Genomic DNA, 21,381 nt, shown 5'->3' on the forward strand with positions numbered 1-21,381 from the left:
TTGGGGGTGGGCGGGCGGGGAGTGGGCGCGGCCTCCGCGGCGGTGGGCGGGACGTGGGTGGGTCCTCAGCACTTGGGCCGCCCCCTCCCCCGGCCCGTCCGCAGCCCCGCCTGGGCCCCTCCCTCCGGCCTGTGCGGCTGGTCCAGCGGCGGCGCCGGCTCGGGGACAGGCGGAGGCGCGGGACGTGGGGCGGCGCCGCGGGCAGGGCCGGCCGGGTGGACGGGCTCTGGCAGCGGGGCAGCGCCGCGGGCCCCTCGGAGTGGCCGCAGTCTGGGCCTCGGCCCTCCCATCCTTCCCCGCCGCGGTGAGTGAGACGGGCGGGGCCCAGGCGTGCGTTTGTATCCCTGTCGTCTGGGTGGGGGTCCAGGTCCACGTCCAAGCCGTGTGTGCGTCTGTCGGAGGGTCTGTGGGTGGGGGCGCGGATGCCTGTCTCCATCCACGTGAGGCGTGTCTATATCTGTGAGAGCAGGGCGGGGGGGATTCTTCGGGTTGTGGCTGCTCAGGTGAGGTCTATGCCTGAGGTGGGGGGAGGCGCGGGTGGATGGGTGAGGTTCCTTGCGGGAGCGCGGGGTTGGGGAGCTTGTGTGTTTTGGCGAGGGTGCTGAGTGCTGCGGCCGAGGGTGGGGGTGGGGTGTGGGGTGGGGTTATTGAGTGGGACTCTGGAATTTTGTGGCCCAGCTTGCCCGAAGGGCTCCTTTTTCTCTGGTGCAGACACCTCCACCTCCTATTTCCCCCACCCCCCACCCTCTTTGGCCGCCCAGAGGCACACCAGGCAGGATGGAGGACAATCTTTCCTTCCCTAGCACTGCTCGCTGGACAGGAAGCCTCATCCGGAGGCGACTTCTGGTAGGAAAGGACCCCCTCTGGCTCCGTGCAGCCGGGGGCCCAGCCTGGAGGACCCCAGGCCCCTCCTTGGCTTTGGCATCCCTCCCTTCTGCACTTGGCTTCAGATAGTGGGCTTCGAACCTGCAGGGACAGATGGTTGCAGGCTGGAGGGGCAGACTGCACTCCAGGGAGGTCAGTCCAGCTGAAGGCAGGTGGTATGGGTGGGTATGTTCTTGGTGTGGGGGTCTCAGGTGTGAACAGCAGAAGTCTAGGACTGGCCCCAGGATGATCAGATCTGGGAGGTCATAGCAGGTGCAAGGTCCTCTTCACAGGGCTCTTCCTGCCAGTGGATCCAGCTTGCCAATGCCCATTCATCCCCTTAGTGGAGCCCTGATTTGTCTGCAGAAATGAAATCAGAGTCCGCAGGCCTGGCATGTGCTCTGCCTTGGCTTGCATGCCTCCAGTGACAGAGCACTTACTACCCTTTGCTGTGGGAAAGCTTAAGCAAAGGTCTTGCTTCTCGGAGCATGGTTGACTTTTCTTGTTTGTCAGTGCTCTTGCTTTTGCCTCTCGCTTTAGGGAGAGGGAACTGCAGAGATCTGACATGCACTCCTGTCAGCAGCTATATACTTTCTGTGTGCCAGGCACCACCTCACCACTAAAGGGATAATGCGATTCTCGCCGAGAGACGAACTTGTGCAAAACCTCAAGGTCTGAACAGCCTGTACTCAGCAGAACAGACCAAAACCATATGGCTAGAATGGAGGGCGCCTAGACAAAGTGACTCAAACTCGACAGACATTTATTTCAAAGGGGAAGTGGGGGGAACTGTGACCACCCTCTAAGGCACCTAGCTTTATGCCGGAAGAGAGAAATTAAATCATCCAGGGAGTACAAGATGGGATTTAACTGGGCCCGTATTACAGTCTGTAGGGGAAAATAACCTTTGGGTATCTCAGGTCTGTGTTACAAGTAGACTTCTCTTCCTAATCTGCAAGTAAGGGACTAGGAGAATTTGCCCAGCACCGCACCTTGAGTTAGTGGAGTTATTGACAGAGCCAGCACTAGATCCTGATTATCTTGACCTTTAAACCTAGACACATTTTAGATACAAAATCCAGGTGAAAGAAGAGGAGGAATTGGGAAGCTGTCTAGGGTTCTGATTCATGTGACAAGGTGGATGGTGTAGCCTTTCAGTGAGATAAACACAGCTGGAGAAGAAGTTTAGGGGAAAAGGAATTGTTTTGTGATCAGTCCCTACAAATCATTCAGACAATACATGTTCACGATGAAATAAAATCTACAGGCCTGAGATTCAAGGGAGTCTTCTGCATGGGGATAGCTCTTTAGAGTCATTTAACATTTAAGTGAAGCCGTGGGAGAGGATGCGATTGCCCAGAGTATGAAAAGTCAGGGAACTGTCCCTAGAACAAAGCCTTGTGGAGCTAAACATTCCAGGACTGTGCAGTGGTGGAGCAGCCTGAGAGACCAGCAGAGAACCTCCTTTGAGTGGATCATGAAAGCCTTCAGCACAGCCGCTGCCCTTGGGGGTCATTTCTCTCACCCAACTGGTCCATGCCTCTTAATTTTTGGTGCTACTGTTTCATTGTTCATTGTTTTCCCAGTGCACCTGGCAAATGTCTACTTAGCCCTCAAGATACAACTCAATCCTTCATCTGAAGGCCTTCTTTATTGTTAAATAAAGCATCTTCAGAGTTAGCTGTTTCTTCCTCTTTGCTGTCATAGCGGTTTGAACATGCCAATATCATGACCCTTATCACACAGTAGTTTTGGATTTCCATCTCTGTTTCCCAGATTAATGTAAGGGTGTATGAAAGACAGGGACTGTGCCTGATTCAGCTTTGTGTTTCCTTTCGAAAGACCGTGCCCAGAGTGTGCCCAGGGAAGTAAGATCCTTTGATAAGCTTATCAGTTGATTGAATGGTTCATCCTCCTAGTTAGTCTGGCACACCTGTGAGGGAAATGGTACTGTGAATTTCATCACTCTTAACCTCCAATCTTATAGAAAGAGTTTCTTGGAGTTGAAGACTTTACCTTATCCAAGGTTTCCTCTATTCCAGAGAAGCTCCGAAGGCGGTAACCTGTAGACCTATTGTCCTTTTCCTGAGATCTCAACTGATTAAATACACCTGGAGGCAAGTGAGTCTCGCTGACCTCTCACATCCATTTGTCAGTAATGCCGTGATCACCTCCATGCGCGGCTGTGTAAATGATATACATGAGGAATCCTGCGACATTTAGGGGAAAGTCCAGGAGAACAATAGATGCTGTTTGAACAGGTGGAGACACTGACAAGCCTTGGAGCACACACTGCAGATGCTGAGGATCTAGGGAGTCAGCACTGTCTTCCTTTGCTTACCATCCACTTCTTCCTCAGCCCCCGGAACCTTGTTTCCTCCTAGAAGCCACACTCCTTGAAATCACTGACAACTTCTTGGCGGGTGGGCCTTAGACCACAGCTCCTCTCTGCAGCACTTCACAATGAACATCACTCTTTTCCCCCCTGAAACTCATGGCATTTGTCCCGCTTCTCTGTATCTCTAGCTACACCCTCTATCTTCTTTGCCTGCTTTGCTTCCTGACCTGTCCCTTAAAGGTTGAGGTTCCTCAAGGCTCCATCAAAGACCTTTTTTTCTCACCTGACAAACTCTCTGGTTATGTCATCCACTTCTGCTATCATCTTTACACCGTATCTCCAGGCTAGACTTCTTCCTTCGGCCCTGTCTTATATTTCCAACTGCTAATCTGGACGTCTCTGCTGGACTGTCCCATAGGTACTTCACATTCACTTAGGGAGTAACTGGGGAACTTATCAGCACTTGTGTCTCTTCCAGAGTCGCCAAGCTCGTAAACTGGCAATCATCCTGGACTCCTGCTCCCCTGCCATTTCATGGCAAATCAACCAGACACCAAGTTCTACTGATTCCTCCCTATGAAATCCACTTTGACCTCACCTCTCCTAGTCAAGGCCTCTACCTCCCCTTGTCAATATTTTAGCCCTGGACTCCTCTTAGTTATCTTCTACAAAGCAGTAAAATAATTGTTCTTGTCACTCTATACTTAAAACTCTTTAGTAGCTTTCTTTTTTCTCTCTGGATAAAGCCATAAGCCCATGATAGGGAAGGGTAAAGTCTACCCTGCTTACTAAGGTCAATAAAGCATTGTGTGACCTAGCTCCTACCTACCTCCCCTCTTCTGTCTGAGCCCTCCCTTGCCACAGTCTACAGATACAAAAGGTGCCAAACTCTCTGTATATGTTAACCACCTGGTTAATCAACTAGTCGATGCCGACACATAGTGACCCCATAGGAGAGGTTAGAACTGCCCCTGTGGGTTTCCAGACTGTAACTATTTATAGGAGTAGAAAGGCCCCACTTTCTCCTGAGAAGCTGTTGATAGTTTCAAACTGTTGACCTTGTGGCTAGGAACCCAATGTGTAACCACTATGCCACCAGGGCTAATAGTTTAAATGCCATTTTCTTCTGGAGAATTCTCTTGACCCCTAGCCTCCATACCCACCCTATCCCCATCCCCATCCCCATCCCCAAAGCCCTCGCCACATTACATCACAGGAATCCATCTGTTAGACTCTGGAATCCGCGAAGGCTGACCTATGACTATTTATCTCTGTGTCCCCAGGCCTAGCAGAGGTGTTGAGTGAATGGTGACTGAGGAAATGAGCTGCCTTTCAAATTTAGCCCTACAGGAGGAGTAGAAGAGATGCAGTGAAAGCTAGAGGCAGCCTGGGAAGGAGAGCAAAATCTCTGTCCTAGGTCCACCAACCTCCAGATGTCTGTGGTGATAGAGTCCACTTAAGCCCCTCACTGTAGGACCTTGGGGGCAGATCTCTAGAGCACAGTGGGATGGAAGAGGTGGGGACAGGAGCACAGGAGATTAAGGGAATCATAGAGATTCCGGCTGGAGCATGGCCTCAGCTGCTGAATGCCCAGTGCATCTGGGTGGGGAAGTAAAGCAGGAAGGGGAAGGGAGGGAGGAGCTGCCCGGCCTTGGATGTGGCCCAATCCCCGCCCCTGTGAGACGGGCTGGGAGAGCCCCTTGGGCTTGGAGAGAGGCGGAGCCTGGCATCCAGCTGCCCCATCAAGGCCCAGCAGACCACTCCTACTCTTCCTCCCAGTTCTCCCCCCTCACCAGACTGAAGCCTGAGCTCTGCTCTGGCCTGGCCTCCTGTTCCTTCCACCAACTCCCAATCTGTCCCTCCTGCTTTGTTTTTTTCTGGTATTAAGTCTCTAGATCCAGAACCCTCACATCTGGAAAGAGAACCTCAGGATCCCAGTACACACAATGGCAAAGTACGCTGTCAGGCTTGCCCTTCCCACTCTGCCCAGACCGGTGCTCTCTCATAGGGAAGGGCAGGGCACATCCAGCCCAGCCCGGAGCCTTATGATCTTTCCAGAGCACAATGATCAATGATGCCTGTCACGACGCACATTGAGGGATGACCTGGCCCTTGTCGCTGCCTTTTTTTTGAAGTAGTCCACGGTTTTCCAGCCTCCCTTCATGGCCAGATGCCTCTTATAAACTGGATACATTCCCTGTGCTAACCTCTTCTACCCTTCACTTCTCAGGCATACTAATCTGGCTTCTGTCCCCACCACACTGTAATTGGTAGATGCTCTCCAGTCTCACCCTACATCACCCATCTTTTCTTAGATCACTCTCTTCTGTGAATATTTTTGGATCCACGTGTTGTTTTGTTTTCCCCTTCCCTCTGGGATCATCTCAGTCACCTCTGCTGGCCCCCCTTCCTCTGCTCCTCACTCTGTCCCTAGGCAGTCTCATCCATTCTCAGGGCTTTAAGTGCCATTAATCTGCCAACAATGTCAAATCAATAATCATCCCAGACCTCTCTCTGGAGTTCCATCACCTATCCCTTACTTGACATCTGTACACGGACTTCACGCAGGCAGCTCAGACTCAGCCTACCTGAAACAGACTCCTCCGACCAGCCCCTCCTCTCCCTGTCTCTGCATAACCCAGGATTTGCTCCAATCAGAAACCTAGAAGTTGTTTTCAGCATTCCCTTGTCCTCTCATATGGAGCTCATCACAATGTCCTTTTTTTAAAAACTAGAATAAAAGAGGTAGACTTCATGATTAGTTCTCAGTCAATCTACTTTTATGCCTCTACCTCTGCAGGTGTCCAACATTAAAATCTCACCCTAATTGCTCAGAAAGCATCCTGGCTGCTCTCCCTGCTTCTACTCTGGCTCCTCTTGAGTCCTTATAACTTCCAGGGTAGATTCTTCATTTTTGTAAATTACATCATATAAAATTAGTAAATTGTATGATTTCCCTAATTTAGAATAAAACCTAAATTCTTAAATGTGACCTCCCAAATCCTTCATAGTCCTCATCTCTGATTACCTTTTTTTAAAAATCATTTTACTGGAGGCTCGTACAACTCATCACAATCCATACATCTGTCCATTGTGTCAAGCACATTTGTACATTTGTTTCCCTCATCATTCTCAAAACATTTTCTTTCTACTTGAGCCCTTGGTATCAGCTCCTCATTTTCCTCCCTCCCTTTCCCACTGTCCCTCCCTCTCTCACCCTTGATAATTTATAAATTATTATTATTATTTCATGTCTTATACTGTCCGATGTCTCCCTTCACCTACTTTTCTGTTGTCCATCCCCCAAGGAGGGGGTTATATGTAGATCATTGTGATCAGTTCCCCTTTCTCCCTCACCTTTCCCTTCCCCTCCTGATGTCTCTACTCTCATTATTGGTCCTGAGGGGCTTACCAGTCCTGGATTCCCTGTATTTCCAGTTCTGATCTGCACCAGTGTACATGATCTAGTCTAGCCAGATTTGTAATGGGGTAGAATTGGGATCTTGATTGGGGGGGGGGCAGAGAAAGGTTGCATGTTTCATCGTTGCTATACTGCACCCTGACTGGCTCGTCTCCTCCCCGAGACCCTTATGTAAGGGGATGTCCAGTTGCCACTCCGCACTCCCCCTCATTCACAATGATATGATTTTTTTTCTTCGATGCTTGATACCTGATCCCATTGACACCTCATGATCACACAGGCTGGTGTGCTTCTTCCTTGTGGGCCTTGTTGTTTCTCAGCTAGATGCCTGCTTGTTTATTTTCAAGCCTTTAAGATCCCAGATGCTATATCTTTTGATAGCTGGGCACCATCAACTTTCTTCACATTTGTTTATTCACCCACTTTGTCTTCAGCCATCGTGTCAGGAAGGTGAGCATCATGGAATGCCAGTTTAATAGAACAAAGTGTTCATGCATTGAGGGAGGACTTGAGTAGAGGCCCAATGTCCATCTGCTACTTTAATACTAAACCTATAAATATATGCACATAAATCTATTTCCCCATCATCATATATAAATATATTTAAATATGTACATGCCTGTATTTAGACCTCTATAAATGCCCTTTGTCTCCTAATTCCTTCCTCTATTTCCTTTTACTTTCCTCTTGTCCCACTATCATGTTCAGCCCTCATTTGGGTTTCAGTAATTCCTCTCAGTTACATTGCCTTGATCAAGCCCTATCAGGCCTCCTATACCCTCCTCACCATCGAATTTGGATCACTTGTTGCTCCCGTATCTCTGGGGTTGTTAATACCCACTTTCTTTCTCCCGCCTCCCCCTCTCCCATGTCCCTCCAGAACTGTAGGTCCCGTTGTTTTCTCCTCCAGATTGTTTATCCCACCTATCTTATCTAGATAGACCTGCAGAGATAATAATATGAACAAAAAGCAAGACAGAGCAAAAGAAAGCAACAAAAGAAAACAAAACAAAACAAAAAACAATAACAAAAAAAGAAAAAACCTGTAAATAGTTCAAGGTCTGTTTGTTGACCTATAAGAGTGTTTTCTGGTGGAGTCTGATGGGGTGTCACACCCTGGCCCCACAGTCTATTTTTGGTATGCCCTGGGGACTTTGTTGCTCTGTTCCCCTTGCTGTTCTGTTGCACACCCTTAGTGTTTCGCCTCAGTGTGGTGGCAATTCCCACACTATGTCTCCATTGTTGTCCCCCGTAGTGCTAGTTGTGTAGTGTTGTCCCCGATGGGTCAGTGAGGGACATCATGTCTTGTAGTGGGGCCAGCCATATGGTCTTCTGACTGCTCTGAGCGGGAATATCGTCCTAAGGGCTTGGTGGACCAGGATGCGCTCCACTCTCTCTTCCTCCCCCTTCATTTGCTCCCGTGTGCTCTGATCAGCCATGCCCCTCTCCCTGAGCTGTAGCTTCAGTGCAGTCCTCTGAAGTGGATTCTTCTGCAAGGCGGGGTGGGGGGTGTCCACGTCGTTGGGATTGGGGCCGGCCCCTCCTCTGATTAGCTTTCTTTTCTTTTTTTTTTTATTAGCTTTCTAAACTACCTCTTACCTCATATGCACTTTGCTCTCCTCATACTGTCCTTTTGGGTTCTCATGTGAATTTTCTGTCCTAGAACCTCCACTCGTGCTATTCTTTTAGCCTACCATGATTGCCCTCCCTCACCCTCAATGCCTCTGTCTTTACCCCTACAGTATTTCCTCTGGCCCTCAGAGCTCTGTTTGAAGATATCTTCCCTGGTCACCCCATCAAAAAGGTCCTTTTTTAGAGCAGCCTTGCCTCTTCTGTGCTTTTTGTCAAAGAACTTACCCCCACCCCCACCCCCGTTCATTTTGTAATTATATTTATTTATTACTTTAAAAATATGATGCCGCCTTCCTACTAGAAGAACGGTGACTATATGTGTTCTGTCCATCACTCTAACCCTAAGCAGGCACTTAATAAATAGATGTCAAATTGCTGAATAGATTCATTAAGTATAGATGGATCCTTATGTCATGCATGCTCTGTGCTAAGTGCCTGGAATAAAAACAAAAACTAACTCTCACTATTAGGGAATCTCCGTCTGTAGATGAAGCAGATGGCAGCAAGAAAGCTATCGGGTAATGCTACGATGGGCAAAATATTGGTGCTAAGGGACACAGGCATTTGACTGTGTGGATCATAACAAACTAAGAAGAACATTTAGAAGGGTGGGAATTCCAGAATTCCTCATCATGCTCAAAAAGCAGTCATTCAAACAGGACAAGGGGATGCTGTGAAAGGTGTACACCAGGGCTGCATTCTTTCACCGTCCTTCTTCAGTCTGTACACTGAGCAAATCATCAGAGAAGCTGGGAAGTATGAAGAAGAGTGCTGCATCAGGATTAATTAACAACTGTGATACGTAGATGACTAGATGACACAACCTTGCTTGCTGAAAGTGAGGAAGACTTGAAGCACTTGCTGATGAAGATCAAGAACTGGAACCTACAGCATGGGTTGCCACTCAGTGTAAAGAAAACCCAAATCCTCACATCTGGACCAATAGAAAAGATTGAAGTTGTCAAGGATTTCATCTGGCTTGGGTCCACAGTCAATGCTCGTGGAAGCAGCAGTCAAGAAATCAAAGGACGTTGAGTTAGTTAATTGTGCCAGCCTGGCCGATAATCACATGTGGGTCTGGTTGAAAGGTGGAGGGATAAATGGGTGGTGAAGCCTCGCCTTTCTAGTTCTCGGGTCTCTTGCTTTGTGATAGTCGCACCAGGATGCAGCTGCCTTAGCAGCTTCCTGCTTCAGCTTGCAAGATTGACATCCTACAAGACATCCCCAAGGAGAAGCCGCATGGACCTATCCCGATGCAGCCCTGGGTGCTGGAGCAGCCTTATGGAGACCCCTGCTAGTGCTGAGATGCTTATTCGTTTACTGACTCAGCTTTCCTCCTGCAGTCGGCATCATTGCCTCTGTTTTGTGAGGTGAAGGACTTTGTGGACTGGTGTTGGGTATGGGTTAATGTTGGACTTGTGGGCTTGGGCAGCATTGGGTTGGGATGTTTTCGTGATGCACATTTTCTTTGCATAAAACTCTCTCTTATACATGAGTTGCTGTGGATTTGTTTCTCCAAAGTACCCAGACTAATACAGACGTATTGCACTGGGCAAATCTGCCACATAGGACCTCTTTGAAATCCTGAAGAGCAAATGTCACTGTGAGAATGAGGTGTTCCTGACCCAAGCCATGGTATTTTCTGCCGCCTCATACACATGTGACAGTTGGACTTTGAATAAGGAAGACCACAGAATAACTGAAGCATTTGAGTTACGGTGCTGGTGAAGAATCTTGAAAGTACCATGGACTGCCAGAAGAACAAACAAACCTGTCTTGGAAAAAGTTATGGCCAGAATGCTCTTTAAAAACAAGGATGGTGAGGCTTTGTCTCAAGTGCTTTGGACATGTATCAGGAGAGACCAGTCCATGGAAAAGGACATCAGGCTTGGTGAAGTAAAGGGCCAACAGAAAATGATGGATTGACACAGTGGCTGCAACCATGGGCTCCAGGATAACAGCCCTTGTGTGGATGGTGCAGGATTGGGCAGTGTTTCTTTCTGATTGACTTGCACCTAACAACAGCCACAACAAAGGGCCACAGAGGAGAGACACCTAACCCAGACTTGAGGAAATCAGGGAGAGCTTTCTGGAGGAGGTGACATTTACCTGGAGACCTGAAGGATAACTAGAACTCAGCTGGACAAGTGGGATGGGGGTGGCATAGGATAAGGATCTCAGGCGGGGGGAACTCGTTATAAGAACCCAGAAGCAAAAGAGAGCAAACAAGGCTTCCAGGAATGGAAAGGGCCACCAGTGTGACTGATCAAAGCGTTGTGAGAGAGGAGGGGATAGCATGTAGAGCAGCGGTTCTCAACCTGTGGGTCACGACCCCTTTGGGGGGTCAAATGACCCTTTCACAGGGGTTGCCTTAGACCATTGGAAAACACATTTCCAATGGTCTTAGGAACTGAGACACTGCTCCTCTATCTATCTCCAGGCGGGTCCGCCCACATGCAGATACGCCCACATACAAGTACGTGGTGTGAAGACTTAACCCATGTTACACTGTGCTTCAAGACAAAATTTCATTTATTTGTCATTAGAAATAAATATTTCACAATATATAATTACATATTGTTTTTGTGATTAATCACTATGCTTTCATTATGTTCAATTTGTAAAAATGAAAATACATTCTGCATATCAGATATTTACTTTGTGATTCATAACAGTAGCAAAATGACAGTTATGAAGTAGCAATGAAAATAATGTTATGGTTGGGGTCACCACAAGCTGAGGAGCTGTATGAAAGGGTCACGGCATGAGGAAGGTTGAGAACCGCTGAGGTAGACGAACATAAGAGGTAGAGGTTAAGCTTTGGGGGCTAACTTAAGGAACTTGGACTTTGTTCTCAGGGCAATGAAGAGTCACCGAAGACATTTAAACAGGGTGTCACTACTAACTAGGCAGCTGGCTACAAGTCCCACAATTAAGGGCTGGGGCATTTGACTACTAACTGAAAGGCTGGTTGTTTGAACCCACCTAGAGGCACCTCTGCTAAGGGGCCTGGAAATCTACTTCCAGTAGGTCACAGTGGCCTTGACAACCTCGTGGAGAGCTGTTCTCTGCACATGCAAGGTCACTGTGGGTCGGAATTGTCGACAGCAGTGGGTTTGGTTTATTAACAAAATTAGGCGTGCGTTTTAGCAGACTCATCGTAGCTGCCAGGGGGGATGGAGGAGAAGGCACAAGGGAAGAGACACCAATTAGAAGGCTATTGGTGTAATCCAGGACAGAATTGATGGTACCCTGAGTTAAGACATGTGTGACCGGAGAGAAAGGGTGGGTTTGATATGTTCAGGAGACAGCACCCACAAATCTGGATACTGATCAGATGTGAAAAGAGTGAACTTCCATACAGGTGTGCTGAGGGGACACCAGGGCATGGAGACCAGTGCAGCAAGTCTCAGAAGAGAGACACCCCATCAGGAAGGGGCTGCAGGACAATTTTGGAGAGTTAGATGGGGGAAGGGGCAGGGCAGAAGAACAGTGAAAATGGGCATTCCTTACCAGACATCTAGAAAGTTCTCCACCTTTTGAGGGAGGATTTATTCTTCCCATCTTCCGAATGAGAAAACTGAGGCTCAAAGAGGTTGTTTGAATTGTTCAAAGGCCAGGTATCTGGTAAGCAGCCAACCCATGAGTGGAACACACAGCACCAAGCTCAAGGGTCAGCCAACCCACTTACTGTCTTTACACAAATCCTGTGTGCATTGTATGGGTTTTTCCAACCCTGCAGCCCCTTTGGAGTTAGTTACCTATGCATGCTATACAAGGTACACTCGTGGGTTTGTAATCCTGCCATAGCACTGCCCTGTTTTGCTCCAAGCCAGAAAAAAAATGCGGGCCTATTCTCGGGGGTGGGATGTGGGGGACATGAGGAGCAGATTAGACTAGATGAGAGTGGAAGTTCTGTCCCCCTGGTACTGACCATTTCTCTATACACAGGCTGGTGTGAGTGGTAGGAACCATCCGTGGGCACCATGGCGAAGAGAGACGATAGTCCTGGACCAGAGGTCCAACCGATGGACAAGCAATTCCTGGTATGCAGCATCTGCCTGGATCGGTACAGGTGCCCCAAGGTTCTGCCTTGCCTGCATACCTTCTGTGAAAGGTGAGAGGGGTTGTGTCAGAGGAGCGTTGCATGTTAGGGTGGGATGAGGACATTGTGGGGGACTCATGAGAGGGGAGCAGTATATGCAAACCTGTTAGAGGTAAAGAAAATGGGTGTACATATGATAAAGGGCGTGGGTGAACCCTTACTAGTAGCAGAGTCAGGTGTGGATGCCAGAATCTATGGAAGGCTGAGAAGCTCCTAACACTGGCCATGGACCCTGCCCAGAATAGGGCCTTCTCTGGCCCTTTCCAAACCCCAAGGTGTAGTTATTAATACCATCAGCAAAGTCAGACACTGCTGAGACCCTCAGCCCTTGCCAGCACCAGAAGAGTTGATGACCAATGGGAGGACATTGAAGCGAAGTCTGCCTGACTCCCATTGTTAGCCTCAGGCACTCTGTGAAAGTCAGCCCCTCCCACACCCTGGTTTTTTGTTTATTTTCCAGTCATTTACTCAGTGTGTTAGGCTGGGTACTTGAGAGAAACAAATCCACAGAAACTCATGTATAAGAGAGAGTTTTATATAAAGGTTAAATGCACATCAAGAAAACATCCCATGTTTTGAGAAACGATGTACAAATGCGCTTTACACAATTGATGTGTGTATGGATTGGGATAACAGTTGTATGAGCCCCAAATAAAATGATTTTTTTAAAAGAAAAAAAAAAAAAGAAAACATCCCAACCCAGTGCTGCCCAAGCCCACAAGTCCAACATTAGCCCATTAACCCATATGTCCAACACCAATCCACAAAGTCTTCCTTTGATGCTGACTGCAGGAGGAAAGCCAAGTCAGTGAATGTGTAAACATCCAACGCTGGCAGGGGTCTCCATATGGGTGCTCCAGCACCCAGGGCTGCATCAGGGTAGGTCCATGTGGCTTCTCCTCAGGGATATCTCGCAGGAAGTAAGCCTTGCCAGCTAAAGCAGGGAACTGCTAAGGCAGCTGCACCCTGGTCCGACCATCAGAAAGCAAGAGACTCAAGAACTCGAAAGGCAAGGCTTACTGAGCCATTTATTCCTCTGCCCTTCAATTAACCCCACATGTGTTTATCGGCCAGGTTGGCACAATAAACTAACTACCTCACTCAGCAAATAATGAGGGAAGACTTACCGTAGCTGGAGGTAATGGTGAGAAAAGCCAGGGACCAGGACACCTGATTTATTTATTGAGCAACTACTGCATGCTAGACCCTGTCCCATGTACTGTGTATGCATTGATGAACCCAAGGAACTATGATGCTGGCTTCTAAGGATCTTACATGATATGAAAGAGAAAGATAATAATCAAGTAATTACACAGATGAATGAAATATTTCACCCTTAATAAGGGCCTCCCATAAAAGCTTACCGGGCTATGAGCACTTAGCATCTGAGGTCTGCTCTAGTGGCAAGAATCGGAAGGCTTCCCTAAGGAAGTGTCCCCTGAGGTGTGATCTTGAGGATGAGTAGGTGTTAACTAGGTGAAGGGGTCAGGAAACGCATTCTAAGCAGGAGGAAGAGCAAGCAAAAAGGCCATGTGGCATGAAGGAACGAACGTGTGTGCATCAGGTCAGAAGGCCTACATGAGCTCAGGAAGCTGGAGCAGAGCAAGAGTGATTGGGTGCCACAGGAGGAAACTAGAAACCCAGCGGGAGGATTTTAGAACTGTTAGGGGATTTTGCCTTACAAATAAGCCTGAGAGCCAAACAAAGCCTTTGCGCGGTTTTGTGCCCAGTCACATTTGTATTTTGTCCATATTCTCTGTCAGGTCCTCATCCTTCATCAGTTGGTCTTGGGTGTCTTGGTTCCTGGCTCTTCTTATCATTTCTTTGCTCTAACTCTCCCCCTGCTCTCTTTACTGAGAGCGGGCTGTGCTGCAGGGACACGGTTTCTAGCTTTGTTCTCGAAGACTACTGCTTTTCTTCCCTCTTCTCGTCATTGTTGCTAGTCTAGCAACTTCACTGTTGGACTACCTAGCAACTTCCTACCACCATCCCTGATCTACTGTTGACTTTGTTTTTAATGTTTTTTTTGAACATTTTATTGCACTTAGGGTGAAAGTTTGCAGAGTAACATAGTGTCCTTTTTGACAATGTATGTATATTTTGTTTATGACGTTGGTTACAATCCCCTCTGTGTAATAACACTCTTCCCACTTCTTGCCTGGGTTCTCCGTTTCATTAGATGTGACCCCACTGCACTCGGACCAGCCGGGTTCTCCGTTTCTATTTGCCCATCTTTCCTGCCCCTTCCTGCCTTCTGAACTATTTTGTTTTGGGGAAATGCTGCCTTTTTGGTCTCGGACCAGTGGATTGTTCCGAGGAACGCGTTCTTCATGGCTGTTAGTGTTCACTTAATCTGTCTGTCTGTTGTTTGGCTGCAAGTTGATCTCTGGAAGTGGGTGCAATTCAGGTTTGAAGGTCGCCTAAGGGCCATATTCTTCGGAGGTTCTAGCAGTCTCTATTGGACCAGTAAGTGTGATCTGTTTATGACTGTGAATTATGGTCTACATTTTTCTCCCACTCTGCCTAGGGCCTTCTACTGTGAGCCCAAACAAAATGTTTGATAGTGGTAGCCAGGCACCATCTAGTTTGTATGGTCTCAAATTAGTGGAGGTTATGGTTCAAGTGGTCTATTAATTCTTTGGACTAATCATTTCCTTTAGTTATTGATTTTCTTCACTCTTCTGTACTCCACCTGGGGAAGAAACCAATAGTTTGACCTGAGATCCCCACAAGATTTTAAGACCCTCTAGCTATTCATCCCACCACTTGTCTGCCAGTTTGTTACACTGTGGCGGCTTGTGTGTTGCTGTGATGTTGGAAGCTATGTCAGTGATATTTCAAATGCCAACAGGGTGTCACCCAAACTGAACAGGTTTCAGCAAAATTTCCAGAATACAAAAAAGGAATAGGCTGTCCACTTCTGAGGAATTAGCCACTAAAAACTTTATGGAGAGAAAAGAAACATTGTCAGGTGTTGAAAACCTCATGAAAAGAAGCAGAATGTCAGAGACGGTGCCAGAGGATGAGCCCCTGGGGTTGAGGAAGAGCTGCCTTTTCAAAGTAGAAGCAACCATCATGACATGAATTGAGCAAAGCCTGTGGGAATAAAGCCGTCAGGACCTTCATTTCCTGATGGGACACAACTCAAAATGAGAAGAAACAACTGCAAACATCAATTAATAATTAAAATTTGGAATGTATGAATCTGGTTATGAATCTAGGAAAGTTGAAAGGTTTAAAATATTAAATGGAATGCATAGGTATAAATGAGTCAAAATGGGCTGGTATTGGCCATTTTGAATCAGGAAATTATGATTTACTCTGCTTGGAATGAAACAGTCGAGAGGAATGGCATTGCATTCATCGTCAAAAAGGGCATTTCAAGAACCTGAAGTACAGCGCTGTCTGTACAGGAGTGTGTCTATCGGCCTCCAAGGAAAATCAGTCAGTACAACTATTTTCAAATCTATGCACCAACCACCAAAGCTAGTGATGAAGAAGTTGAACCATCTTCAGTCTGAAACCGATCAAGCAGGCAATCAAGATGCATTGACAATTATTGGTGACTGACATGCAAACGTGAGACACAAAGAAGGAACAGTAGTTGGAAAATATGGTCTTGATGACAGAGATGAAGCTGGAGATCGCATGATAGAATTTTGCAAGACCAGCGACTGAATCACAAATGTAATTTTTCAACAGCGAAAAAGGCTTGGACTTCTCTGGATGGAATACACAAAAATCAGATTGACTGTATCTGTGGGAAAGACAGTGGAGACAGATGGCCAATATTAGCAGCTAAAGCTCGCCAGGGACTGACTGGACTACACCATCAATTGCTCATAAGTTAAGGTTCAAGATGAAGAAAATGAAAATAAGTCCATGAGAGCCAAAATATGACCATGGGACTATCCCACTTGAATTCTGAGACTATCTACAGAATAGATTTGCCTCATTGACACACTGGCAGGAGACTTGATGAGCTGTGGAACGACATCAAGAGCCTCTTACACGAAGAAAGTAAAAGGTTATCAAAAAGACAGGAAATGAAAAATCAAAGTGGACGTCAGAAGAGACTCTGAAACTTGCTCTTTTTAAAAAAAAATTATTTAAACTTTTATTGTGATGTAGGTAAGGTTTACTGAGCGTACATCAGTTTTAAATTCCACAATCTATTCACCTTTTTTTTGTCTTTAAAAAAAAATCATTTTATTAGGGGCTCTTACAACTCTTATCACAATCCATACACACATCAATTGTGTAAAGCGCATTTGTACATTCATTGCCCTCATCATTCTCAAAACATTTCCTCTCCACTTAAGCCTCTGGAATCAGGTCGTCAATTTTTCCCCTCCCTCCCTGCTCCCCCCTCCCTCATGAGACCTTGATAATTTATAAATTATTATTTTGTCATATCTTACCCTGTCCAACGTCTCCCTTCACCCACTTTTCTGTTGTCCGTCCCCCAGGGAGGAGGTCACATGTAGATCCTTGTCATTGGTTCCCTCTTTCCAACCCACTCTCCCTCTACCCTCCCAGTATCGCCACTCACACCACTGGTCCTGAAAGGATCATCCGACTTGCTCTTTTTTAAAAAAAAGAATCATTTTATTGGAGTTTCTTACAGCTCTTATAGCAATCCATGCATCAATTGTATCAATCACATTTGTGAATGTGTTGCCATTTTCAAAACATTTTCTTTCTACTTGAGCCCTTGGTATCAGTGACTCTTTTTTTCTCTCCCTCCCCCACACTCCCACCCTGGTCAACCCTTGATAAACTATAAATTATTGTTATTTTCATATCTTACACCATCTGCTGTCTCCCTTCACCCATGTTTCTGTTGTTTGTCCCCCTGGGGAGGGGGTGGTGGTGGTATACATTAATTATTGCAATCAGATCTCCCTTTCTCCCTCTTCTCCTCCCACCTTCCCCCTACCCTCATGGTATTGCTACTTCCATTACTGTTCCTGAGGCATTCATCTGTCCTGGATTCCGTGTGTCAGGGTTCTTATTTATAGCAATATACATGCTCTGCTCTACCCAGATTTGAGACACGTGGAGGAAATAACGACGTCAAAGAGCTGAACATAACATTTCAAAGGCAACTCAAGAAGACAAAATAAAATATTTTAATAACATATGCAAAGACCTGGAGCTAGAAAACCAAAAAGGAAGAACACACTCAACCTGCATTAAACTGGAAGAACTAAAGAAAAGCTTCCAGCCTTGAAATGCAATATTGAAAGATTCTTTCAGCAAACTACTGAAGGAGTCAGGAAGCATCAAAAGAAGATGGAAAGAATCCAGAGTCATCATACCTGAAAAAACCAGTGAACATTCTACCATTTCAGGAGGTAGCATATGAGCAAAAACCAATGGTTTTGAAGGAGAAAATCCAAGCTGCAGTGATAAAAAACATTATCCAAAGACAAGGCTTCCCGAATTGATGAAATACCAATTGAAGTGTTTCAACAAGCTGAGGAAGCACTGGAATCACCTACTCATCTATGCCAGGAAATCTAGAAGACAGCTACTTGGCCAGCTGGCTGGAAGAGATCCGTATTTGTACCCCTTCCAAAGAAAGGTGACCCAACAGAATACTTACATTATCGAACAATATCTTAATATCACATGCAAGTAAAATTTTGCTCAAGACCATTCAACAGTGGTTGCAGCAATATATTGACAGGAGCTGCCAGAGGTTCAGGCTAGATTCAGAGAGGATGTGGAACAAGGGACATTGCTGATGTGAGATGGATCTTGGCTCAAAGCAGAGAATGCCAGAAATATATTTACTTGTGTTTTATTTACTTTGCCAAGGCATTCAATTGTGTGGACCATAAAAACTATGACTAACCTTGAGAAGAATGGAATCCCAGAATACTACATTTTGCTTATAGAGAACCTGTATATGGATCAAGAGGCAGTTGTGTGGAAAGAACAAGGACATACTGCATAGCTTAAAATCGGGAAAGGTGTGCTTCAGGATTGTATCTTCTCACCATACTTACACAGTCTATATGCTGAGCAAATAGCCAGAGGAGCTGGATAGTTGAACAAGAATGTGATATCAAGGTTGGAGGAAGGCTTACTAACAACCTGTGTTATGCATGTGACACAACCTTGCTTGGTGAAAACGAGGACTTGAAGTGCTTGCTGATGAAGGTCAAGGATTGCAGCCTTCAGTATGGACTACAAGTCAATATTAAAGAAAACCAAAATCTTCACAACTGGACCTGTAGGTACCAATGGGGAAAAGATTGAAGTTGTCAAGGATTTAATCTTGTTTGGATCCACAATCCAAGCTCATAGAAGCAGCAAGCAAGAGATCAAAGGACACATTGCAGTGGGTAAATTTGCTGTATAAACCTCTTTAAAATGGTGAAGAACAGGGATGTTACTTTGAGGATTAAGGTGCGGCTGATCCAAGCCATGGTATTTTCAATGGCGGTATTTTCGTGCAGGTGAAAGTTGAACATTGAATGGGGAAGAATCTTGAACGTATCATGGATTTCCAGAAGTACTCACAAATCGGCCTCGGGAGAAGTACAGCTAGGATGTTCCTGAGGCAAGAAAGGTGTCTGAAGAACGCCCCACTTACTCTCAACATGTTGTCAGGAGAGGCCAGTCCCTGGAAAAAAATACCATCCTTGGGAAAGTATCAGGGCAGCGAAAAAGAGGAAAACCTTTGACAAGATGGGTTGACGCGGCGGTTACGTGGATGGGCTCGAAGATAAGAACAATTGTGAGGATGGCGCAGGATCAGGCAGTGTTTTGGTCTAGTGTACAAGATGGGGTAGCTGTAAGTCAGAACTGACTCAAACAGCACCGCTACTCAGCAAAGCAGGATGTAGAACATCGCCTTTCGGGAATGTCTTATACCAGTTGACGTGGACATCCCCTGAGATTGTGATCTCAGCCTCTCAAACCCAGTGACTCAGACCCTCGGGGTGTTTTATAGCTATGAAGCTTGCTTAGCTTTGTCCCCTGGACCCTTTACTATCTACCTGGATATATACATTATGTAGAACATAGAACTAGCTTATGTAGAACTATCCTCTGCCAAGCCTTTATAAGCTCATGGTGTACTCCCATATGCTGTTACACACCTGTTCAGGTGGTGTATCTACCTGTGTTCACTCATACATTATTGTGTGCTATTTTATTGCAGAGCTGTAGATATAATTGTACTTAGCAATGTTGCTGTTTACTGTTGCCTGCCTCCTAGTGCCTTCCTTTGCCTTAGCCACAGTATGCTGACCGAACCCTTACTGTGTTGTCACTTGTTTACCCAAGTTAATAGATGTCTACTCTAGTTAATGATTCTCCCTCTCTTCGCCTCCTGTCTGTGGTAAGCATCTAAGAATGTTTTTTTTCTTTGTGTAAACCTTTTCTTGTTTCTTTTTATAACAGTGATCTATACAATATTTGATTTATTTCACTCAGCGCAATGCCCTCTGCATATACCCGCGTTGTGAGGTGTTTCACGGACTCCTTGTGATTCTTTCACATTGTGTAGGGTTCTCTTGTAAGAATGTGTGGAATAGTTCACTGGTGACCACTTAGGTTGTTTCTTTTTTGGGGGTATTGTATATGGCAGCATAATAGTGCAATGCACGTAGGTATGTATTGGACTCCTGCCCTGGTCTTATTTGTACTACACACCCAGTAATGGGATGGGTAGATCATGGCCTCTCTTGTTAATAGTTTCACAGAGGTTATACTATGTTTCAATCCCAGAGCAGGAGACGAGAATTTCAGTCTCCCTATTTCCTTGGCAACATTTGTTCATTTGTTGTTGTTTTTGTTTGTTTGTTTCTGATCATCGCTGGGGTGAGATAATGCTTCCTTGATGTTTTGGTTTGCATCCCTCTGGTGACTACAGGGTTGGTGTGAGTCAGAATCCACTGCAGAGCAGTGGCTAATGATCACAAGCACCTCTTCCCATATTTGTTGGCCCCCTGACTGTTTTCGGCGAAGTGTCTGCCCATAGCCTTGTTAATTGGAGCGTTTGTCCCTTTGTTGTTACGTTGTTGGAGCTTTTCTATAACTTTTAGAGTTTATCAGATAGTGCTGCTGCCTAGGATTTTGTCCCAGTCTGTAGGTGCTCTGTTTCGTCTTTTGGAGAAGCGGTTTGGTGCATACGAGTGTTTAATTTTTAGGAGCTACCATTCAACTCGTTTATCTTCTGCTGTGAGAAATGTTAACTATGTGACTACTATGCCATAAATTAGGGGCTTTAAGTTTGCCCCTATTTTTTTCATCTTTAGATCCTTATTGCTTTAGATTATTTTACATTTAATTCTGTGATCTATCTTGAGGTAGTTTTTATATGGAGTGTGAGATAAGGTTCCTGTTTAATTTCTTCTGTAAACAGATCTTCAGTTTTGCCAGCACTGGTTATTAGAAAGACTCTTTTCCCCATTGAATGGATTACCGTAGACGTGGGAAACAGACTCGCCCGTCTTGCTCTTCCCTAGCTCTTCCACCCTCTGCGTGATTCACTACCCACTCTCCCTCCTGACCATTTGATCTCCTGGGACTTTCCCTCTGCCGCAGTCACGCTTTCTTCCAACCGTGCCCTGGATCTTGTTGTCACCCAGAATAAAACCACCTCTGTGGTCATACACCCCCTTACCAGATTTCTGCCTTCTACTACCCTGTCCCATACTCTTCTCTAAGTCACCAACTCAATTCAACCTCCCTGTCTTTGTTACCTATCCTGGTCCCTACGGTGGATCATCGGACTGACCCCACGGTTCCCTTACCCCTTGACCTTTGCAAAACCCACCTAGCAAAACCTTATCCTTGAATCAGAGCTATAATTGGGTAATTCTGCCACTTCTCCTGCAGCCAGCTCCCTGAGCACTCCCAGAGAAAATGAGCTTCTGGGAACTTATAACAATATACAGTGAACCCTCGTTTATCGCAGTTAATCGGTTCTAGACCCTACCGTGATAAATGAAATTCCGCGAAGTAGGATTCCTTATTTGTAAATCAAATATTTTCGTAGTTAGA

General features: G+C 46.1%; 1 protein-coding gene across 1 annotated transcript in view; it reads left to right on the forward strand.

Annotated features, from left to right (window-relative positions):
* Positions 1-218: 218 nt before the first annotated feature.
* The window catches only part of TRIM3 (tripartite motif containing 3), a 38,014-nt gene continuing 16,851 nt past the window's right edge, over positions 219-21,381 (forward strand). The window contains exons 1-2 of the mRNA XM_004717060.2: positions 219-304; positions 12,207-12,372. Of these exons, the coding sequence (XP_004717117.1) occupies positions 12,242-12,372 (131 nt within the window). The 5' untranslated portion in view covers positions 219-304; positions 12,207-12,241. The remainder of the gene's footprint in view (positions 305-12,206; positions 12,373-21,381) is intronic.

This window comes from Echinops telfairi, unplaced genomic scaffold, assembly GCF_000313985.2.
Source record: "Echinops telfairi isolate 266 unplaced genomic scaffold, ASM31398v2 ScPeMD7_41;HRSCAF=154, whole genome shotgun sequence".
NCBI classification, from domain to species: domain Eukaryota; kingdom Metazoa; phylum Chordata; class Mammalia; order Afrosoricida; family Tenrecidae; genus Echinops; species Echinops telfairi.